The sequence below is a fragment of the Bos mutus genome, chromosome 12 (assembly GCF_027580195.1).
Source record: "Bos mutus isolate GX-2022 chromosome 12, NWIPB_WYAK_1.1, whole genome shotgun sequence".
Taxonomy (NCBI): Eukaryota; Metazoa; Chordata; class Mammalia; order Artiodactyla; family Bovidae; genus Bos; species Bos mutus.
The window spans coordinates 2,563,818-2,582,327 of NC_091628.1; the positions used below are offsets into that span (position 1 = coordinate 2,563,818).

At 39.3% G+C, this 18,510-nt stretch overlaps 1 protein-coding gene across 1 annotated transcript in view; it reads left to right on the plus strand.

The window, feature by feature from the left end:
- The window catches only part of DIAPH3 (diaphanous related formin 3), a 561,965-nt gene that overhangs the window by 411,365 nt on the left and 132,090 nt on the right, over positions 1-18,510 (plus strand). Inside the window, 2 exon segments of the mRNA XM_070380219.1 lie at positions 8,521-8,616; positions 9,103-9,162. Coding sequence (XP_070236320.1) covers positions 8,521-8,616; positions 9,103-9,162 — 156 coding nt within the window.

Below are 18,510 nucleotides of genomic sequence, written 5' to 3' on the forward strand. Positions count from 1 at the left end.
GGTGCTATTATTAGTCACACATGTTGAGGAAAAAAGAATGGGGGTTAGTAAGGTTAAGTACTTTTCCCAGTCACACCAGTTTTCTAATTGGAAAGCCAGAATTTAAATTCAAGTTGTCTAAATTCAAAACTTGTATTCACTGCCATTTCACTATGTTTATGTATTGTTCTGTGTCTTTGAGTATGACCAGTATGCTTCTACAGTTCAATCTATTATTAATACTATAACCAATTCTTCTGCCCCGAGTTTTAAACCTGTAAGCCTTCTAGACACTATTAATCACCTGTAGTTGGATATCTCATGATCATCTCAACATATACAAACTGAATTCTTCTCTTGGCTCAGGAGCATTGTACCATGAAGCAAAAATAATTCAGTACTTCATGAATAATACCAACTTATATTCAATTGGCTGAATCAGAAACTTGCATATTAGCCTCAACTTCACTTTGTAATGCACACATCCACAAAAACCAAGGTTTTTCTGTTCTTTGTCCTTTTTCTTTTCCTTTTTCAACACTTTTGCTCTTTATCTGGTTCCTGCAATTGCATTTTGCTTGGATTTAAGTCACAAAAGGCAGGGGAACCGGAGATCAAATTGCCAACGTCCGTTGGATCATCGAAAAAGCAAGAGAGTTCCAGAAAACCATCTACTTCTGCTTTATTGACTACACCAAAGCCTTTGACTGTGGATCACAGCAAACTGCGGAAAATTCTTAAAGAGATGGGAATACCAGACTGCCTTACCTGCTTCCTGGGAAAACTGGATGCAGGTCAAGACGCAACAGTTAGAACTGGACATCGAACAACAGACTGGTTCCAAATCAAGAAAGGAGTATGTCAAGGCTGTATACTATCACCCTGCTTATTTAACTTATATGCAGAGTGTATCATGCAAAATGCTGGGCTGGATGAAGCACAAGCTGGAATCAAGATTGCCGGGAGAAATATAAAAAACCTCAGATATGCAGATGACACCACCCCTATGGCAGAAAGTGAAGAACTAAAGAGCCTCTTAATGAAAGTGTAAGAGGAGAGGTTAAAAGCTGGCTTAAAACTCAACATTCAGGAAACCAAGATCATGGCATTCAGTCCCATTACTTCAGGGCAAATAGATAGGGAAACAATGGAAACAGTGACAGACTTTATTTTGGGGGAGGTGGCTCTAAAATTACTGCAGATGGTAACTGCAGCCATGAAAATAAAGACGCTTGCTCCTTCGAAGAAAAGCTATGACCAACCTAGACAGCATATTAAAAAGAGAGACATTACTTTGCCAACAAATGTCCGTCTAGTCAAAGCTGTGGTTTTTCTAGTAGTCATATATGGATATGAGAGTTAGACCATAAAGAGAGCTGAGCACAGAATTGATGCTTTTGAACTGTGGTGTTGGAGAAGACTCTTGAGTCCCTTGGACTGCAAGGAGATCCAACCAGTCCATCCTAAAGGAGATCAGTCCTGAATATTCACTGGAAGGACTGATGCTGAAGCTGAAACTCCAATACTTTGGCCACCTAATGCAAAGAACTGACTCATTGGAAAAGACCCTGATTCTGGGCAAGAATGAAGGCAGGAGGAGAAGGGGATGACAGAGATGAGATGGTTCGATGGCATCACTGACTAATGGACATGGGTTTGAGCAGCTCCGGGAGTTGGTGATGGACAGGGATGCCTGGCGTACTGCAGTCCATGGGTTCACAAAGAGTCAGACATGACTGAACTAAAGTCAGTAAAGCTACCTTCTCTTTATTTTCCTTGCTCTTTGTCTTGTCTCTTCTCCGAGTGATCTTTTTAAAATAAAACTTTGACCTCATTAGTTCTTCACTTAGAACAAGTTAATGGCTCCCTTAAAGGCAAACCTCAAACTCCACAGTCTGGCATGTTCAGTGTTTTGTGAATTGGCCCCTACCTCAGTCTCAGCAGCCTTACTGGTACCCTGCCCTCCATTCCTGCGGACGTGGGAGCTCTCCCCTGTGTTTCATGTCCCCTGTACAGCTGTCCTGGGCCCTCTGCAGGGCCTGCCCTCTGGCAAATGACTTCTTTAAGTCTTAGGTCTCCAGGATGCCTTCTATGAACGTTGTCCCCTCTCTCTTTGCCCTCTGCCAGAGGTCCTTCCTCGGTGGTGATCTCCATTGCCTTATTCTCCATTGTGTATTAGACCTTTTGTTACCTGTCTTCTTTCCCTTGTCATAGGAAAGTACATTTAGGTCAAGAAGCAACCTCTTTCTCTTCCCTTTCTCTTTTTTGGTTTTTTCATCCTGTTGGGAATTTTTTAGATTTTTCGTACTTACCATCACTGTGGACTTGTAGTCTGCCAGGCTTCTCTATCCATGGGAATTTCCTAGGCAAGATTACTGAAGTGGGTTGCTATTTCCTTCTCCATGAGATCTTCCTGGCCCAGGGATCAAACTTGAGTCTCCTGCACTGCAGGCAGACTTTACCGTCTGAGCCACGAGGGGATCCACGATGTGATTTCTACAGATTTTTAAATGGAATACAGCATGCTTACAGCATGGTAAATGATCCTTCCCTTCACCCTCTCAACTCCCACTTCCCAGAGGTAACCGCTTTTAATTCTTAGGTCCCTCTTTTTTTTCTGATATTTGCCTCCTCTTTATTTCTAGTAACACAGGCTATCATTGTCAGTTTTTCATTTTAGACCTTGAGTTCCTAAGTGGCAAAAAGTTTAGTTCCTTTGTGCCCTCTCCCCACTTACACTGTCCTCATTACACCCTTTCTCCTTTACCTCCACTGTCACCACATTGTTAACTATTTCATACTTGATGGTCAGAGAAGAGCCAGTGAATGCAGGAAACACAGAAGACCTGGGTTTGATCCCTGGGGCTGAAAAGATCCCCTGGAGGAGGGGATACTCCAGTATTCCTGCCTGGAGAATCCCACGGACGGAGGAGCCTGGCAGGCTACAGTCCAAAGGATTGTGAAGAGTCGGACACAACTGAGTTTGCAGACATACATACATAATAGTGCAATGATCTCAATACTCCTCACCCCTCTAGTTAGTATTGCATGATTGCTTCCTCTAGGACAGCAATATTATTTCTAGGTAATTAACTAGTAATTAACAAAAATTGCTTGGTATTTGTGTATACCTATCACTGTTCTCTTCAACTTTCTGACAGGTCTGTGAAATAAGAAAGAATATTTTTGTAAATGGCCCACCCCAGCAGACTTGCTTCTAGTTTCTTGGCCCCCTTTCTCTCCTGTAACCTAGTTGTCCCCCTTGTGATCTCCTTAACAGATCTCCTCTCTGCCTGTCCCCATACCCTCTTGACTCTTCTTTAGAAGTATCTCATCCCTAACCCTCCCTCTGTTTCCCTTGAAGCCAAGTGACTTTTAAAAATACAATTTACAAATTAAGCAAGGTGATATGTTATTCAGACAAAGCACAGCTTTGACTATTGCAGTTAGTCTATTTATTTAAAAGAGTTTTCACAACAGGAGAGAGGCTATAAATATTTTGAATATCAATTGACTTGTAGTTAAAGAAATTGAATTCTAGTCTATAATAAAAATGGCTAATTTTTATTTCTCTGGTTTATATTAGAATAATGTAAACATGAGTCTTTTAAATACTTCTTCTGAGTCTGGAAGATCCCTTAAGAAGGAAATGGCAATCCACCTCAGTATTCTTGCCTGAGAAATCCCATGGACAGAGGAGCCTGGCAGGCTATAGTCAGTGGGGTCGCAGAGAGTCGGACACCACTGAACAACTAAACAACAGCAACAAAATCCTTTGTTATACCTCACTTCTGTTTTTATTTTTAACTTTTGCCTTTGTATCTGCCTTTCTTCTGCCAGATGTGTTGTTCCCTCCCCAGTCCCTGCCATGCCCATTCATGTTGCTAACAGGTTCTAATTCACTGGGAAAACTTACGTATCCAATATAACCCTCCATACTGAGCTCACTTTTCTGCTTCTGGAGAGCTGAAAACACCTCTGGTTAATTCTTGGGACCTAGTTAATTCTTGAATGCCTAGTAATATTCTGGTGCATCATAGCCCTCAGTAAACGTGTGTTAAGTGAAAATTTCAAATGCATTTTCAGCATTTGGAAAAACATCTTTATTCTGTGTCTCCATCTTACCCTTTGGACTATTTTAAGAGTCTTCTTGTATTTCTGATCTGAACTTCCCTTAGAAATGATGTTATTCAAAGGCATAATCAAATATGCTATAAAAGAGTTATTTAATTTATAATGTATCTGAAACAATGCTGAGAACATAATTGAACAGTACATAAACTTCCTATAGTGTACCATGGTGTTCATTTATGAATTTATTTCCATACATTTTTGTATCACTTAGCAATTTACCAAGTGCTTTCATTTGTATGATCTCATTTGATCGTCTCCTGAACCATGGACATGTATTATCGCTATTAGACATGTCAGGAATGATTACGTAGCCAGTTGACAGCTCAGAGTAGAATGCAGGGCTTCTTAATCTGATGCTATACAATTTTCACTATAAGAGTGGGGAATGGAAGCCAAGCAAAATGTTAACACTGGAGAATTAGTCCAGGGACAGAAGTTCCAGGTAGAGACTGATGGATGGGAGAAAATGTTTGTGCAGAAACACAGGTAGTTGCCTTTAGTGGAGGAACAGGTTGTGATGTTGGAAATCAGAGATATGATTTAAAGAGCAATTGGTGTCAGTGTCAGGGCCAAGAGAACGAGTTGGGACTTTATATTGTGGCAAGTGAGTGATTTTGAAAATTTGTGACTAGGGGATCATAATTCTGCTTCAGCGCTGTATGGAATGAATTGAATTAGGGAGAAACGAGAAGCAGTATCATTTCAGGCAACACATACAGTATTTCAAGTGAAAAATAGTTCAGTTCTAGACCACCGACATTAAGTTTAGTCAGAAAAGGAAACAGTGGATCACTTCCTGGGATACTGGCATGTGCTGAACAGACACGTGTGGCCAGAGGAAGGAGGGAGCCAGTCAGCATTGTTGACACTGGTGACGCGGGTGTGCTCCCACTCACCACCCCCATCACGACTTCTGTTCTTCTGTGGGGGGACTCCTTCCAGCTGACCACGCCCCTGCTTCATTTGCTGATAGAGTCAACATACGCTGATAAACACCTTCTTTGCTAAATGTTAAATGAAAGCCATAATCCTTGCCCTCAGTGAACTCATAGTCTCGTGGTAGAAATGATCACATAAACAATATTATAGAGGATTTGTTGAAATATGTACTTCAAGCCATTAGGACACAGAAAGGCACCTAGTTCAGCATATATAGGTCAGGAAAGGATATTTAGTTGTCTGTCTGGAAGGAGAAGGAGATGGCTTGGTGAAGAAAGCAGGAAGGATGTTCTATGCAGACAGAACAGCATGATCAAAGGCATGAAATTGAGGATGTGAAACTGTAGGTAGTTGTTTAGTGAGCCTGACCATGTCAGCATCTGTCTCCTAAGAACAATGGCATTATCCTACCTGACCATAATATAATCATCACACTCAAGTGACTAACATTGGTATAATATAATTATTTAATACCCAACACATTTTAAAATTGGGCTATCCCAATAATGTCATATGTAGCTTTTTTGCAGTACAAGAACTAATCAGAAATTGTGTGTTGCATTTTGTTGTCGTGTCTCTTTAATCTCCTCTAACATAAAATGCTGTTTCTCTAACCTTTTCTTCTCTTTTTTTCTTTCTTGGTCAATATTGATGACTTTTAAGAACCTAGACTAGTTGCTTCACAAAATATTGTTTCCTTACATTTAGATTCAGGTTAAATATTTCTTCACAGGTTATACTGTGTCCATTTCAGCGCATGACCTCAGGAGACAGTTGTTGTCCATCACTACTGGTGATATCAAATTTGATTATTTGGATAAGGTGTTACCTGTGAGATTTCTCCATGCCATGTTGCTCCATAACCTCACATACAATAGTTTTTGTAACCATTGATGATTTCTGCTTAATTCTTACTGTGTGAGTTGTAATATGGTGAATTTTTTTTTCAATACAGCTTTTTCTTCCCCTTTTTAAATAAAATTTAAAATGTTTAGTGTCAGTATGGATTCATGATTCTTTTTTTCCAATGTATAATAATGCATTCTCATCATTACCTATTCAGTGTTCTACTGCTGCTGCTGAGTCGCTTCAGTCGTGTCCGACTCTGCGGGACCCCATAGATGGCAGCCCACCAAGGCTCCCCTGTCCCTGGGATTCTCCAGGCAAGAACACTGGAGTGGGTTGCCATTTCCTTCTCCAGCACGTGAAAGTGAAGTTGCTCAGTCGTGTCCGACTCAGTGACCCCGTGGACTGCAGCCTACCAGGCTTCTCCATCCATGGGATTTTCCAGGCAAGAGTATTGGAGTGGGTCACCATTGCCTTCTCCGATTCAGTGGTCAGACTGTCCTAAATTTGGCTAAGGCTGTTCTTCCTTCCCTGTTGGCTAAGGCTTCCCTGTTAGCTCAGATGGTAAAGAATCTGCCTGCAGTACAGAAGACCCAGGTTTGATCCCTAGGTCGGGAAGATCTACTGGAGAAGACAATGGCAGCCCACTCCAGTATTCTTGCCTGGAGAATTCCATGGACAAACCATGGAGTCATAAAGAGCTGGACATGACTGAGCTACTCACACTTTCACATTAGCTTTCATTCTTCATTCTGGCCCCTCCACCCATCTGTCTTTGAGCACTTTCTTATTTTCTGGCACAGACATTTTCTGTTTGTTCCTGACTTATTTCTTTCTTCCTTGATCTCAGCCCTAGAATCAGCCCTTTTTCTACGTATTCCAGTTCCTACTAGTGAGTAATAGTATTTAGAAGCCAAGATTTGAGGGCCAAGTGTGCTCATTGCTCCTGTGGTGTCATTACTTCTCGGCTCTGTGGGACCACAAAGCTAGAAAAAGTACTTTTTTCAAAGCTTGAGCTTATCTGATACCTTTCTGTCTAATCCAGCACTTCATGGTTCTTCCTCTCCTTCTCCCACTCAGTATTTGTATTTCCCAGCAAGCATTCCATGTTCTGCATCAACGTGTCTACCCATCTGCTCAGGCTTACAATACTCATGTAATAGTTTCACAATCACTTCATCAATACTACTGTCAACAGCAAACTTACTGTGGAAAGTTCAAGGTTTCCTTTTACTAATGAGATATATTCACAACTAATGTCACACTAATGATAATATCACCCTAATGAGATATATATTTAGCTTTACCTGCAGTTCTTTTTAGGAAAAATGTACTTGAGTTTGAGTGTAAATTTCCAAGATTGCTAGATACTAATTAAAATATCTGAAATATTTAATGTATTTTAATTAAAATAGCCATCAAGCCACTTTAGAACTAAATTTACATGTAAGTTAACAACCTCCAAATACTCTATTGCTCACCCACCTTTTTTCACATTATACCTTGAAGTTTAGTACTTTTCTAAAAATGAAACAGAACCAGGTTGCAAACGGCCGATACATATTTATATATCTGTTTATAAACCATAAATGAGTATGTTGTTTGTACTCTACTGCATTCATTTGTCATATGTTCTCTAGAATAGGATTGCATTTCAAAAAAAGAAGAAAAAAATCCAGAGGAAAATAGTTATGTAGTATTTTAGATATGACTGTATACCAGTCACACAACTTCATAGAGAATGCCACTACTCTCTCAGGGACCAAGAAAAAAATCTTTGTCATTTCCGTAGATTTAGTTTGAACCAGTAGTTTCTTTGAACCTTTTTTTTTTTTTTTTTTTTAACAGCTTCCTTTAAAAAACATTTAGCATGGGCATATGCAACTGTAGATTACAAAATAACTGAATACAGAGAGCTGGCTCTATATCCAGAATCTCATCAATTATATGTAGAATGTCAGTTTAAACTAATCATAATGTGTTTCTATCCTTCAGATTTTTCAGAGCCTCTTTTGGTTTATCTTTCATTAAAAAGACAAACTTTTCATACTTTCTGTAAAAGTTTGCAGTGATTGTTCTGTGTCACTGAAAGTTTGAGGACAATTACCCTCTGATATGAAGAATCAGCTGTTGGGAGCATGTTCACAGAAGTTGGCCTGGAAATATAATTTTGTACAATAAATTTAGACAGCAGAATCTCTATAACAACAGAAACATTCTCCCACACCTGGTCGATTTTAGAATAGGAGCTCTGATGCCTTGAAAATAACCCATTTCTACAAGGGAAATGTGATTTATGATAACCCGAGACACAGATACGACTAGACCCACATTCCATTTACAGTTATTGTGCCACCAGACTATAAAAACAGTGCTCTAAAGTGAATCAGTGGAATTTGGTTCTCTTTAGTGGACAGTGGCCGAGGCATTAATGAGACAGATTGCATTAAAAGACATTTGATTTCTGGGGGAGTTAAAGTCCTTTCATATTTTGAAATTGTGGCTTAGTCCTGGCATCTGATCTTCTTCCCCCTACCATACCATCACCAGTTCCTGCGCATGCTTTGACATTGCTATGGTAACCCAGAGGGATGATGGAATTCCCGGCTTCTCTTTTCACAGAGGGTGATGAGACAGGAGTGATGGATAGTCTGCTGGAGGCCTTGCAGTCGGGGGCTGCCTTCCGCGACCGAAGGAAAAGGACACCGAAGCCAAAAGGTGAACATTATGCTTCTTTCATGTTACTTTCTAGGGAACTGTAACAAAGAACAACACTCCCCTTTTTTATAATTCTTTTAAAGTCGCGTGTCAAGAATGTAGTGCTGTGGGCAACAACTCCTCAGGAGTTTTATAAATGCGCTTAATCCTTCCTTTGCAATGACAGGTGTCAGAGAGAGAAGCGTTCCAGTTGGCCAGTGTCACTAGCATATTAACAAATCAATGCGCTGAACCTGGGAAAGCCTGATTAGTGGGACAGGTCTCATCTAAGGGACCATATGTACCTTATCCCAGTGGAGTTCACAGTAGCATAATTAAATGAGAAGTAAAAGTCATAACATTATTGCTTCAAGTATATCAGGGTATTGAAGCATTGCATCGCTTCCAGAAATACTTAACCTTGGAAAAATGTCTAACATTGTTATACTTCCTGAGGTGAACAGAGCTCTATATTAAGTTTCTTTTATATATATGTATTTTTAACAGATATTCGGCAGAGTCTCAGTCCAGCGTCTCGGAGGCCTGTTCTGAAAGTTTGTAACCATGGTAATAAACCATATTCATAAATTGCACATTCTTCTCATCTACTTTTATCCTGTTGATCTGAGATTTTAGTAGGCTGCTGTGATGTTCTTGAGTTTCAGTGTGACTAAAATAGTAAAAATGTGTGGATGTACATATTTGTGATGAGATTGTACACTCATGTTTTTCCATCCCTCCATTAGTGCCTTGAGGTAGTGTCAAAGATTCTTCTTTCAGGTCTCAAGTACACAGTTTGCTTTTATTATTATTATTTGAAGTTACCTCACACATTTATAATCATTGTTGTCCAATGTCTCCTTTCAAAAACATTGTTTTCTCTTAATCCTATTTTGAGCAGTGTATTTGCTTTACATTAAGATACAGTTTGAAATATTGAATTGTTACCTGTCTTACTCTACCATGTTTGCCAGTACAGTGTGAGACACTGTGACTAGCTCTGCGGCCACATGTTTAACACAGATGAGCTTCATGTGGTATTACTGTGGAAGGGTGTGCTAGAATCACTAAGAAAGGCGAGCTGCCTTCGTCTCCCATGTTTATCTGAGACTGGCTCCTTTCGTACATCCCCAGCTGGCTCCTGAACCCCCGGTGCATGGAGCCCTCTTTCTGTCTTCAAGACGCCATTTCGTGTGTATTGGGCTTTGTTTACTTTGGCTTCCTTTCTCTCACTGTTGTGTATTATGGTTTCTTCTTCCCTTTCCTAGTCAAAATCAAATTCATCCATCGTGATTGACATTTATCCAGTGAGGTGTTAGCAAAGTTTACTAGATTTATAAATGAAAAGATACTTGACAGACTTTATTTGGGTTGTTTTGTGTACAGATGAGTTAACGTTCTAGAAGTATTAAGGTGTGACTGAATAGAAAAACTTATGTCGGATTTCTAGAATAACCTAAAAAGAATATGACGTAAATAGAAAGGGGCATGAATGTAATGATCTTCTAATAGATGTGTAGATGCTTACCGATCAAGATGAAGTATACATAATAGATGCTTAATAAATGAAAGAAAAGGTAAAAAAATGTACACCAAAATTTTAAATAGATCTTTTGACTGTTTTCAACAGTTTGTTTTTATTGTTTTGCTTTTATCTATTCTAGAAATAGGAAGAAAAAATTGTACTAAGTCAGAAAAATTCACTGTGGATAATTAATTCCTAGCTTTGGGTAATTATTTACTAAATATTGGCAAAAAGTGTAGAGAATAGAGAAACTCAGACAGTCTGAGAACTTTAAGAGTACAGAGCTAGTTAGTGACACAACTGTAATATTAGTGTTGATTCCCATCATGTTTCTTATTTGATTGCATATGTGTACTTAGATTTTTTAATTATTATTATTAATGCAGTATGTGAAATAACTCAGCCCCCACTGTAAGTTATTAAAGAAAAGACCCAGTCATGATATGATATGATTATAATGGCATACAGATACCCATGCTGTGATTAAGTATTCTGGCTGCTATGAAGGGGAAAACTTTTTAAGATAAATTTGTATACGGGCCTTGAGAAGAACAGTCCTTTTGTGACTATAATGTTAGTAACGTGTCCAGGCTACAAAGGTTTGTCTATAATTATGAATTGTGATATTTTTGGTCCAGAGGAAAAAAGCAGGTAAGAATTGCACTTCTATTTCTATCAAGGCTGATATACTATCTTAAGTCTAAAGCTTTTGTGATAATTAAGCAAGTAAATTATATAGCAAGTCAAAGGAGATATATCTTAAAGATCAAATTCTCTGTTCTAATATACATGTAATGGGTTAAGGTATTTTAAAAACTTATTTCCATTGATATTTATGTTTTCCCTTTATGTTTCTCACCAAGTAAAAAACAAAATTCAAATGAACAGACTGATTTTTAAAGATACATGTATAATGGCAGATTTATTAGACTAGACCTTGAAAAATGCAGAATTTGGTTAAGAACATTGCAACAAGGATCATGAGTGTTTTTTGAAAAGATACATTTTAGAATTCATTTTTAAATCTATTTTGAAAAATTACTTTGTTTTCACTAAAAATATTAACCTTACAACTGAACTATGTGATTGAAATGTAATGTAAACCCCTTTTGTTTTTTTATTTACTTTCATGTACTTGGAGAAGGAAATGGCAACCCACTCCAGGATTCTTGCCTCGAAAATCCCATGGACAGAGGAGCCTGGCAGGCTATAGTCCACAGGGGTCGCAAGGAGTCGGACACGACTGAAGCAAGTTCACTTCATGTACTTAAAACTAACAACTGACACTTGCATTTTCTAAAAATATATAGTAGTTGATATCTTATTATTTTTCAAAGATCTATGAGATTTTCTACAATATTTTAATTATCTTTGCATCTTAATAGTAATAATAGTATTAATAGGCTAATTTTTACTACATTACTTTGTTTATTGAGTTATTTGAGTTAGAAGCCAGGCAGTATGTTGAAATGCTTTATATATATCCTTTTTAATCTTCTTAATAATCCTATCAGATAGTCATTGTTTTTATCTCTATTTTATAGTAAAATATAACCAAAGATTGTTCTCATAGTTTGCCTCTGGTCCTGTGGCCAAGTTTCAGACAGAGGTCTGCCTGACTTCCGAGTCCAGCTTCTTCCTCTCTGTGCTATGTCGTGTCTGAACACAGCAGCTTGAATCACTTTTTTCCTCTTCTCATCATCCTGATGAGCCACGTATGTCCATGTTCTTTGTCTTGTGACATAAGTTCATGCTGTTGAGATACACTCTCACACGCACTCAGACATTTTCTAGCCTCTGGTCTGTCTCCTCCCTTGTTCCCAGGTAGAAACACTAGATAGCACTTTTATCTGAGTCTTGGATCACAAGAATAAATCACCTTCTGGAATTAGGACCATTGTTTATTTCTTTTAATAAACTCTATTAAAATATCTATATTAATTTAATAAACTTATACTGTTAGAAAGATCATGAAAGTTTTAGATTATAAATATAGACTTTGTGTGTGTGTGTAGACTAGAAAGAGTCTTTTTATTTCAGAATGAGAAAATCCTGATAATGTATCCTCTGAGACCTTGGAACTAAAGTTTCACAAGATATATTTTGGCAAAAGATGACCTGAAGCACTCTAACTCCTATAAACCTCACAAACAGAGAAGTTGTACACACTGAATAATCCAGCCCTTGTGCTGGGCTAAACCTCTACTCAAAATACTTTGGTTAAAACCTTTAGCTGTTTTATCTTTTGCTTTGTCTGTTAAGACCTAGTAAGAAATGGTGTGTGGTGTTTTTCTTTGTTAAGCCTTCACTTACTCAGTTGTTTAGCAAAATGTATTAAGCATTGCTGGACATTTTAGATGCAGAGATACCGTCTAAGAATCCACCAGCCAGTTAGGAGACAGCTGAGTAACAGATCTCATGTGTCTGGTTAATGCCAAGATGGCAGTAATGCACAGAGCTTTTGGAATACAGTAAAGACCAATCCAGACTTTATGAGACAGTTCAGATTTGGCCTCTAGAGGGACCTGAAATCAAAGCTGAGTTTTGAAGGATAAACAGAAATGAGGCAAAACCCTGATGGCAAGAGTGAGGCAAAAAGCAGAAGCAGCATGTGCGCGCCCTCCCAGTCTGAGCCCTGAAAGGCTGTGTGCCCTGCAGTGCTCCTCTCTCCCTTCGTCCACTCTCCTCCCCTCTCTGTGTCCACAGTCTGTGCTCCCGTCTGTGTCTGTTCCTGCCTTGCAAGTAGGCTCAGCGGTCCCATTCTTGTAGATTCCATGTACATGTGCTAATAGACAGCATTTGTTTCTCTCTTTCTGACTCACTTCACTCTGTGTAACAGGCTCCAGGTTCAACCCACGGACAGAGCAGTACAGTCCATGAGGTCACAAAGATTCAGACCTAGCTGAGCACACACAGGTTCATCCACCTCACTGGAACTGACTCAAATTCATTCCCTTTTATGGCTGATTAATATTCCATTACCATATGTAGAATAGATAGCTAATTGGAAGTCGCTGCATAACACAGCGGGCTCAAGCTAGAAGGGTGGAATGGGTGGGGTATGATAGAAGGAATTTGAAGAGGGAGTGGACATGTGTACTTAGGGCCAATTCACATTGTTGTATGGTAGAAACAAATACAATACTATAAAGCAATTATCCTCCAATTAAAAATAAACTGAAAAAAAAAAAAAAAAACTATTTGCTCTTACTAGTACCTGTATGCTCTTTCTAGCACCCTGGTTTTTCCCGTTTTGCACCATGCATTTCCCTTAAAGAGTTCTCATACAGTGTCTGCCTCATCACTCCTCAGTCCTATCGGTGCAGGCAAGGAGGGTCTCTGCCTTGTTAACTGCTAAAGCCCCAGTTGTTCGCTGGGTTCATGCCTGACACATGGATGTTTTTAGTAAGAATGTGTTGAATGAATATAGACATGTCTATGCTTAGACTTGAATAGAACAATTAATGTACATTGAGCAAAATCACATCTGCAGTTGTTACCCAAATATGTAGGCCTTAGTATGTCACTTGCTAAAGCCCCAACTGTGACCAAGTAACTCCTTCTCATCTTCTTCCTAGAATATTATCTGTCATCAGAAGGAGATATTTGATCATCACAGGTTTGAAGATTATTGCATCAGATGTGAAGGGTGAGGTTCAATCTTGATTAGATTATTCACTCCTTAGCAGTGTGGAGTAACTTATTAATTTGATTTCTTTCCCTTGCTTAATCAAGCAAAGTTTAACAACAGTAAATAAATGAAAGCATCTACTAATAAGTACAGGGCATTGTCTCATTTCTTTACTCAACACAGTGCATTTGAAATCTAAAGATTTTCTACAGTTGATAGAAAATAGTAACTCAAGATAATCAAAATATTTATTAATGCATTTTAATAAAATCATACCATATTTGGGTATTAGTGAATAAACTGACCTGGTTAAAAATAAAGGCCCAGATAGGGAAGAAGTATATTGAGAGTCTGATGCCAGGCCAAGAACTTGGACTCTTGAGGCTTTTGAGCAGGAAAATGACAAGTCTGAGCAATTTGTATGACGCATATTAGAACAAAGAATGGAAAGGACCTAATAGCCACTTTGAAATTTCCATAGATTGGCTTCAAGGAATGGAGAAAGTCAGAGAGCTTATCAGGGTGTGAGGAGAGAAGCCAGGTCTAGAGCTCTGTGTTGAGATCCTCACAGAGAAATGCTCACAACTGCATACGCAGATGAGTTATCTGCAGGAAATCCTCTAACTTAGAGAGTACAAGGACTGAGCCTTAGAGATGGACACAGGCAGTGATGGAAGCAGATAATGGATGAAAAGGAAGATCACATGATAGAGGAACCTTCAGTGTAGGTTGGAAGAAGATTTTCAAGGATGTGGTTTACCCCATTTTTTTTCTTTAGTTGTTGCTTTCCTTTTATCTTTATAAAACTTAGTGGTATTACAACTGAGGAACCAGTGTTTTTCAGGGTACAGTAATTTCTACTCTCTTCAGGGACTTCTTTTCCCCTGTAGACTCTAAAACGTTTGTGACAAAGGTTTCACAAACAGGAATTGTTCAACCACATCTTATGGAGCATCTGCTAGCAGTTTGATTGCATCTCATTAGATGGTTCTCTTTTCATTAAGTGGTACTGTGGAATTTTTTTTTTCAGTTAAATGGATATAGAGTAATCAGAAAGAATTCTATAAACTATATGCAATTAAAATCCCTAATGATAAAACTATTTAACTGTGACAAAATAAGATAAAACATAATCAAAATTTTAGGCAAACAAGTATTACACATTTTTAGTGAACATCCGTAACCTAAACAAAACCTTGCTGTATTATCTTTACACTAAATCAGTTCTTAGTAGCCTTAATTTGGATTTGATTATCTGTTTTTAGTCTTCCACTTATATCTGGAGCTTTGAGAGATTTTTATAGAAACAAGACTGTATTGCCTCCAGGCACAGCTGCTCTGCCACTCTAGGATTGGAAGTCAGAATTAAATGTGAAGCTAGTTAGGTATCTTTGAATTAGCATATTTCTCACAAAATAACTCTAAAGGAAGCTCACAGGACAGGTTTGTTGTCGATGTATTAAAACTTCACACACAACCATCCCCCCTCCCTTCTGCACTCAGCCTTCAGTCCCTTTATTTCTTGACCTACCTTTTCCATGAGCAGCAAGAATTTGTCTTGAGGCAGAATTATGAAATTTGTAAGATTTTCAGTGGTGTCTACTGAGCATGAGCTGCCTTCAGGCTTTTCTGAAAATAGGGAGGACAATACCAAACCAATCTCTGTCTAGAAAACCTTATCTATCAAAGTAGAATATGGGCTACCATTTTCATTAAACAAAATAATAATAATGTCCTATTTTAAAGTAGAAAAGCATAACGAATAATATGGCTTATTTTCTTGAGTTTATTTTTTGTTCTCTTTCTGATGAATTTGTGCCTGTCTAAGGAAGGGAACTATTAAAATACTAATTGTTTTTGACACCCTTACACTTGGGCTTTCAAGCGGAATTAAATACTACCTTTAACTGTCAAAAGACTTAAATATTTTTTAAAGAGACTTTTCTAGGCCAGGAATGTAAAACAGTTTGGGTGATTCTACATTTTATTCAAGCCTGATGGCTCTCCTCTTTCCTGTGCAGTCAAGCACAGGAGAACAGACTCTAGGCTCCTGCCCAGGGCCCGATGCCCTGTGGGTGGACAGAAAGGCCTTTCCCATTTGTAGTCAGGGCAGGACAACCTTTTGGTCAGTCCTTATGAGACAGACTCTTAAGCGTGAACAGGTTAGAAAATTCTCAAGTAGTGAGGACCTCAAGTTGTTTGAAAAGGACATTTAAGCAAGAAATAACAAATGCCTTTCATTTAATAAGCATTCACAGTTGTAGGCTGAAGGCTGAGACTAAATTGAGTGAAAAGGAGATAAAGGACCATTGTATGAAGAAAGGGATGTCCTTGACTTCCCCTGAAATAGTTGTTATGGTTAGTATGTATCTGTTTGTGTTACTTAGTGGACTATAATTGTTACTTTTAAATGTTTTTGGTCCATTCTAAATCTATCCTTTTCTTTCTTTTTTTTTTTAATTTTATTTTATTTTTAAACTTTACATAATTGTATTAGTTTTGCCAAATATCAAAATGAATCCTTTTCTTAAAGCATAGGGTCAGAATCTGGATTTATAAGGAGTCAGTAGATGGACAATGGCACCCCACTCCAGTACTCTTGCCTGGAAAATCCCATGGACGGAGGAGCCTGGTAGGCTGCAGTCCATGGGGCTGCTAAGAGTCGGACACGACTGAGCGACTTCACTTTCACTTTTCACTTTCATGCATTGGAGAAGGCAATGGCAACCCACTCCAGTGTTCTTGCCTGGAGAATCCCAGGGACAGGGGAGCCTGGTGGGCTGCCATCTATGGGGTCACACAGAGTCGGACACAACTGAGGTGACTTAGCAGCAGCAGTAGATGGACTTTAGAAACTCCTTGAACTCTGTTTTTGTTCTAGATTTTGTGCTGGGGCTTTTTTTCCACGCCCTCCCCCACCCCCGCCCCGACAACCCCCTGCTAAAAGGATCTGTTGATTTTATCAAATTCCCCAAAGAATAAAAAAATAATTTTTTTCTTGTTTGATTATTGGTTTGTTACAAATTTTCTGTTTCTACATGTTATATTTTTATACATGTATGCATGATGCATTTTCCACATTTGTGACTGCATCAGTAAGAGTCTCATGATGTTTAATGTAATTTTTTTGTCATTTGAAAACTAATCTTTAATTGACATAGTCACAAATGTGAGGAACATATCAAATGGTTGATGAGTCTGTAATCCTAGTGACTAGCTGTTTAGGATAAGCAGTTAAGGTCCAGTGAACCCGCGCCGCTGTGGAGGTTCACTCAGGATGCAGGGAGCGAACGATATCACATGTACTGAGGACGGTTATTAGTCATGCTGACCTCCCGGGCAGGAAGATGTGCAGGACTCGCTAGACTGCAGCTGGGAAGGAACAGTCTCTTGAGGGGCCAAGAGACAGAGCGGTACGCAAAGCCATAGGCTTGAGAACAGCCAGGTCCATCACGGATGGAGGCTCACCGGGCACAGAGCGGACCCAAGGGCACAGACAACACCTCTAACCTCTGGCAGAGCGTTTGTGGTAGAACAGTAGAAACTGAAGCAGACAGTGCTGAGTGCAGGCATCATGGGGGCTGTCCTTTCTAAAAGTCTGGGTATGAAAGAATGAAACAGAAGGGAGATAGCTGGAACAAAAACAGGTTGTAGTTCATTGAGAGGGTCGTGACTCTTTGTCTTCTGTGTGGCATTGGCTTCACCACCCATTCTAAAGGGAAGGCACTCTGGTGGGGAAAGATGTGTGTTTGCTGGGGCGGTAGTGAGGGTGAGGTTCCTGGGGATGGGATGCGAGAGTACAGGTTTGAGCACCTGGATGGTGAAAAGGAAGGGTGTGTGGAGAGAAGTAGACGTGAATATTAAGTCAGAAGCTTGGGGGTCTCACCTGATGATATCCTTTTTCTTTGAGAACTGGAATGCAAGGGCTTCTCCTGCAAGTGGCAGGCTGTGTGGGGAAGGGGGGCAAGGGCAGCAGAAAATAGCACATCTCCTAGATGGATTGTGAAACGTTACTGCTCAGGAGATGCAGGAAAATGTTTGCATCAATGGTCCAGCTGAAAAGAGAGATTACTTGTGTATAAGTAACTGACTGTAAAACCTGAGGGAAAGAAAAGTAGCCGAGGTGCTCCCCAGGCCCTGTGACAAAGTTGGTTCTCCAGTTTCCTGAAAACTCTAAGGGTTAATCTCCAAGTGTAACCGTAGGGATCAGTTTGGCAGTGGGCCAGCTGAGTGAGCTTCAGCGTACCAGCCAGGCAGAGTCATCCTGGTTTTGAGAGGATAAGGTGTTCCATGTAGTAGTAGTTACAACAGTGTAGCAGTTAACTGATTAAGTCGAGGTACCTCTGTTGGAACGGCTGTACCATGTATGTTTCAGCATGGTTTGGGTGTCCTATTACATTTGAGGAAGGCATTCTATCAGGGATGGCAGTGACCTCATGCTGCTGGTTTTCCTCCAGGCAGGTGCCAGCTACATCATGTGTCTGAGGTCTTTTCCTACAACAACACTTGGTGCTAAACACTGGTTTCTAAGGGACTGCTAGATTTGTTTTTATATTTTATTTTATTTGTCCTCATTAAAAATAAAGGTCAGTTTGGAGTAGTCACAGATAGAAACCACTTTCCAAGTGTGGTCAGTATCAGAAATAAACGTTTTGCCAAATGCCTGTCGGGCATAGTAGTTACTAAAGCAATAGCTGTTTGTACTCACTATCTGTAAAAGTATTCGTATTTTTAAATCCCGTTTCTAAAAGCCTTGGGT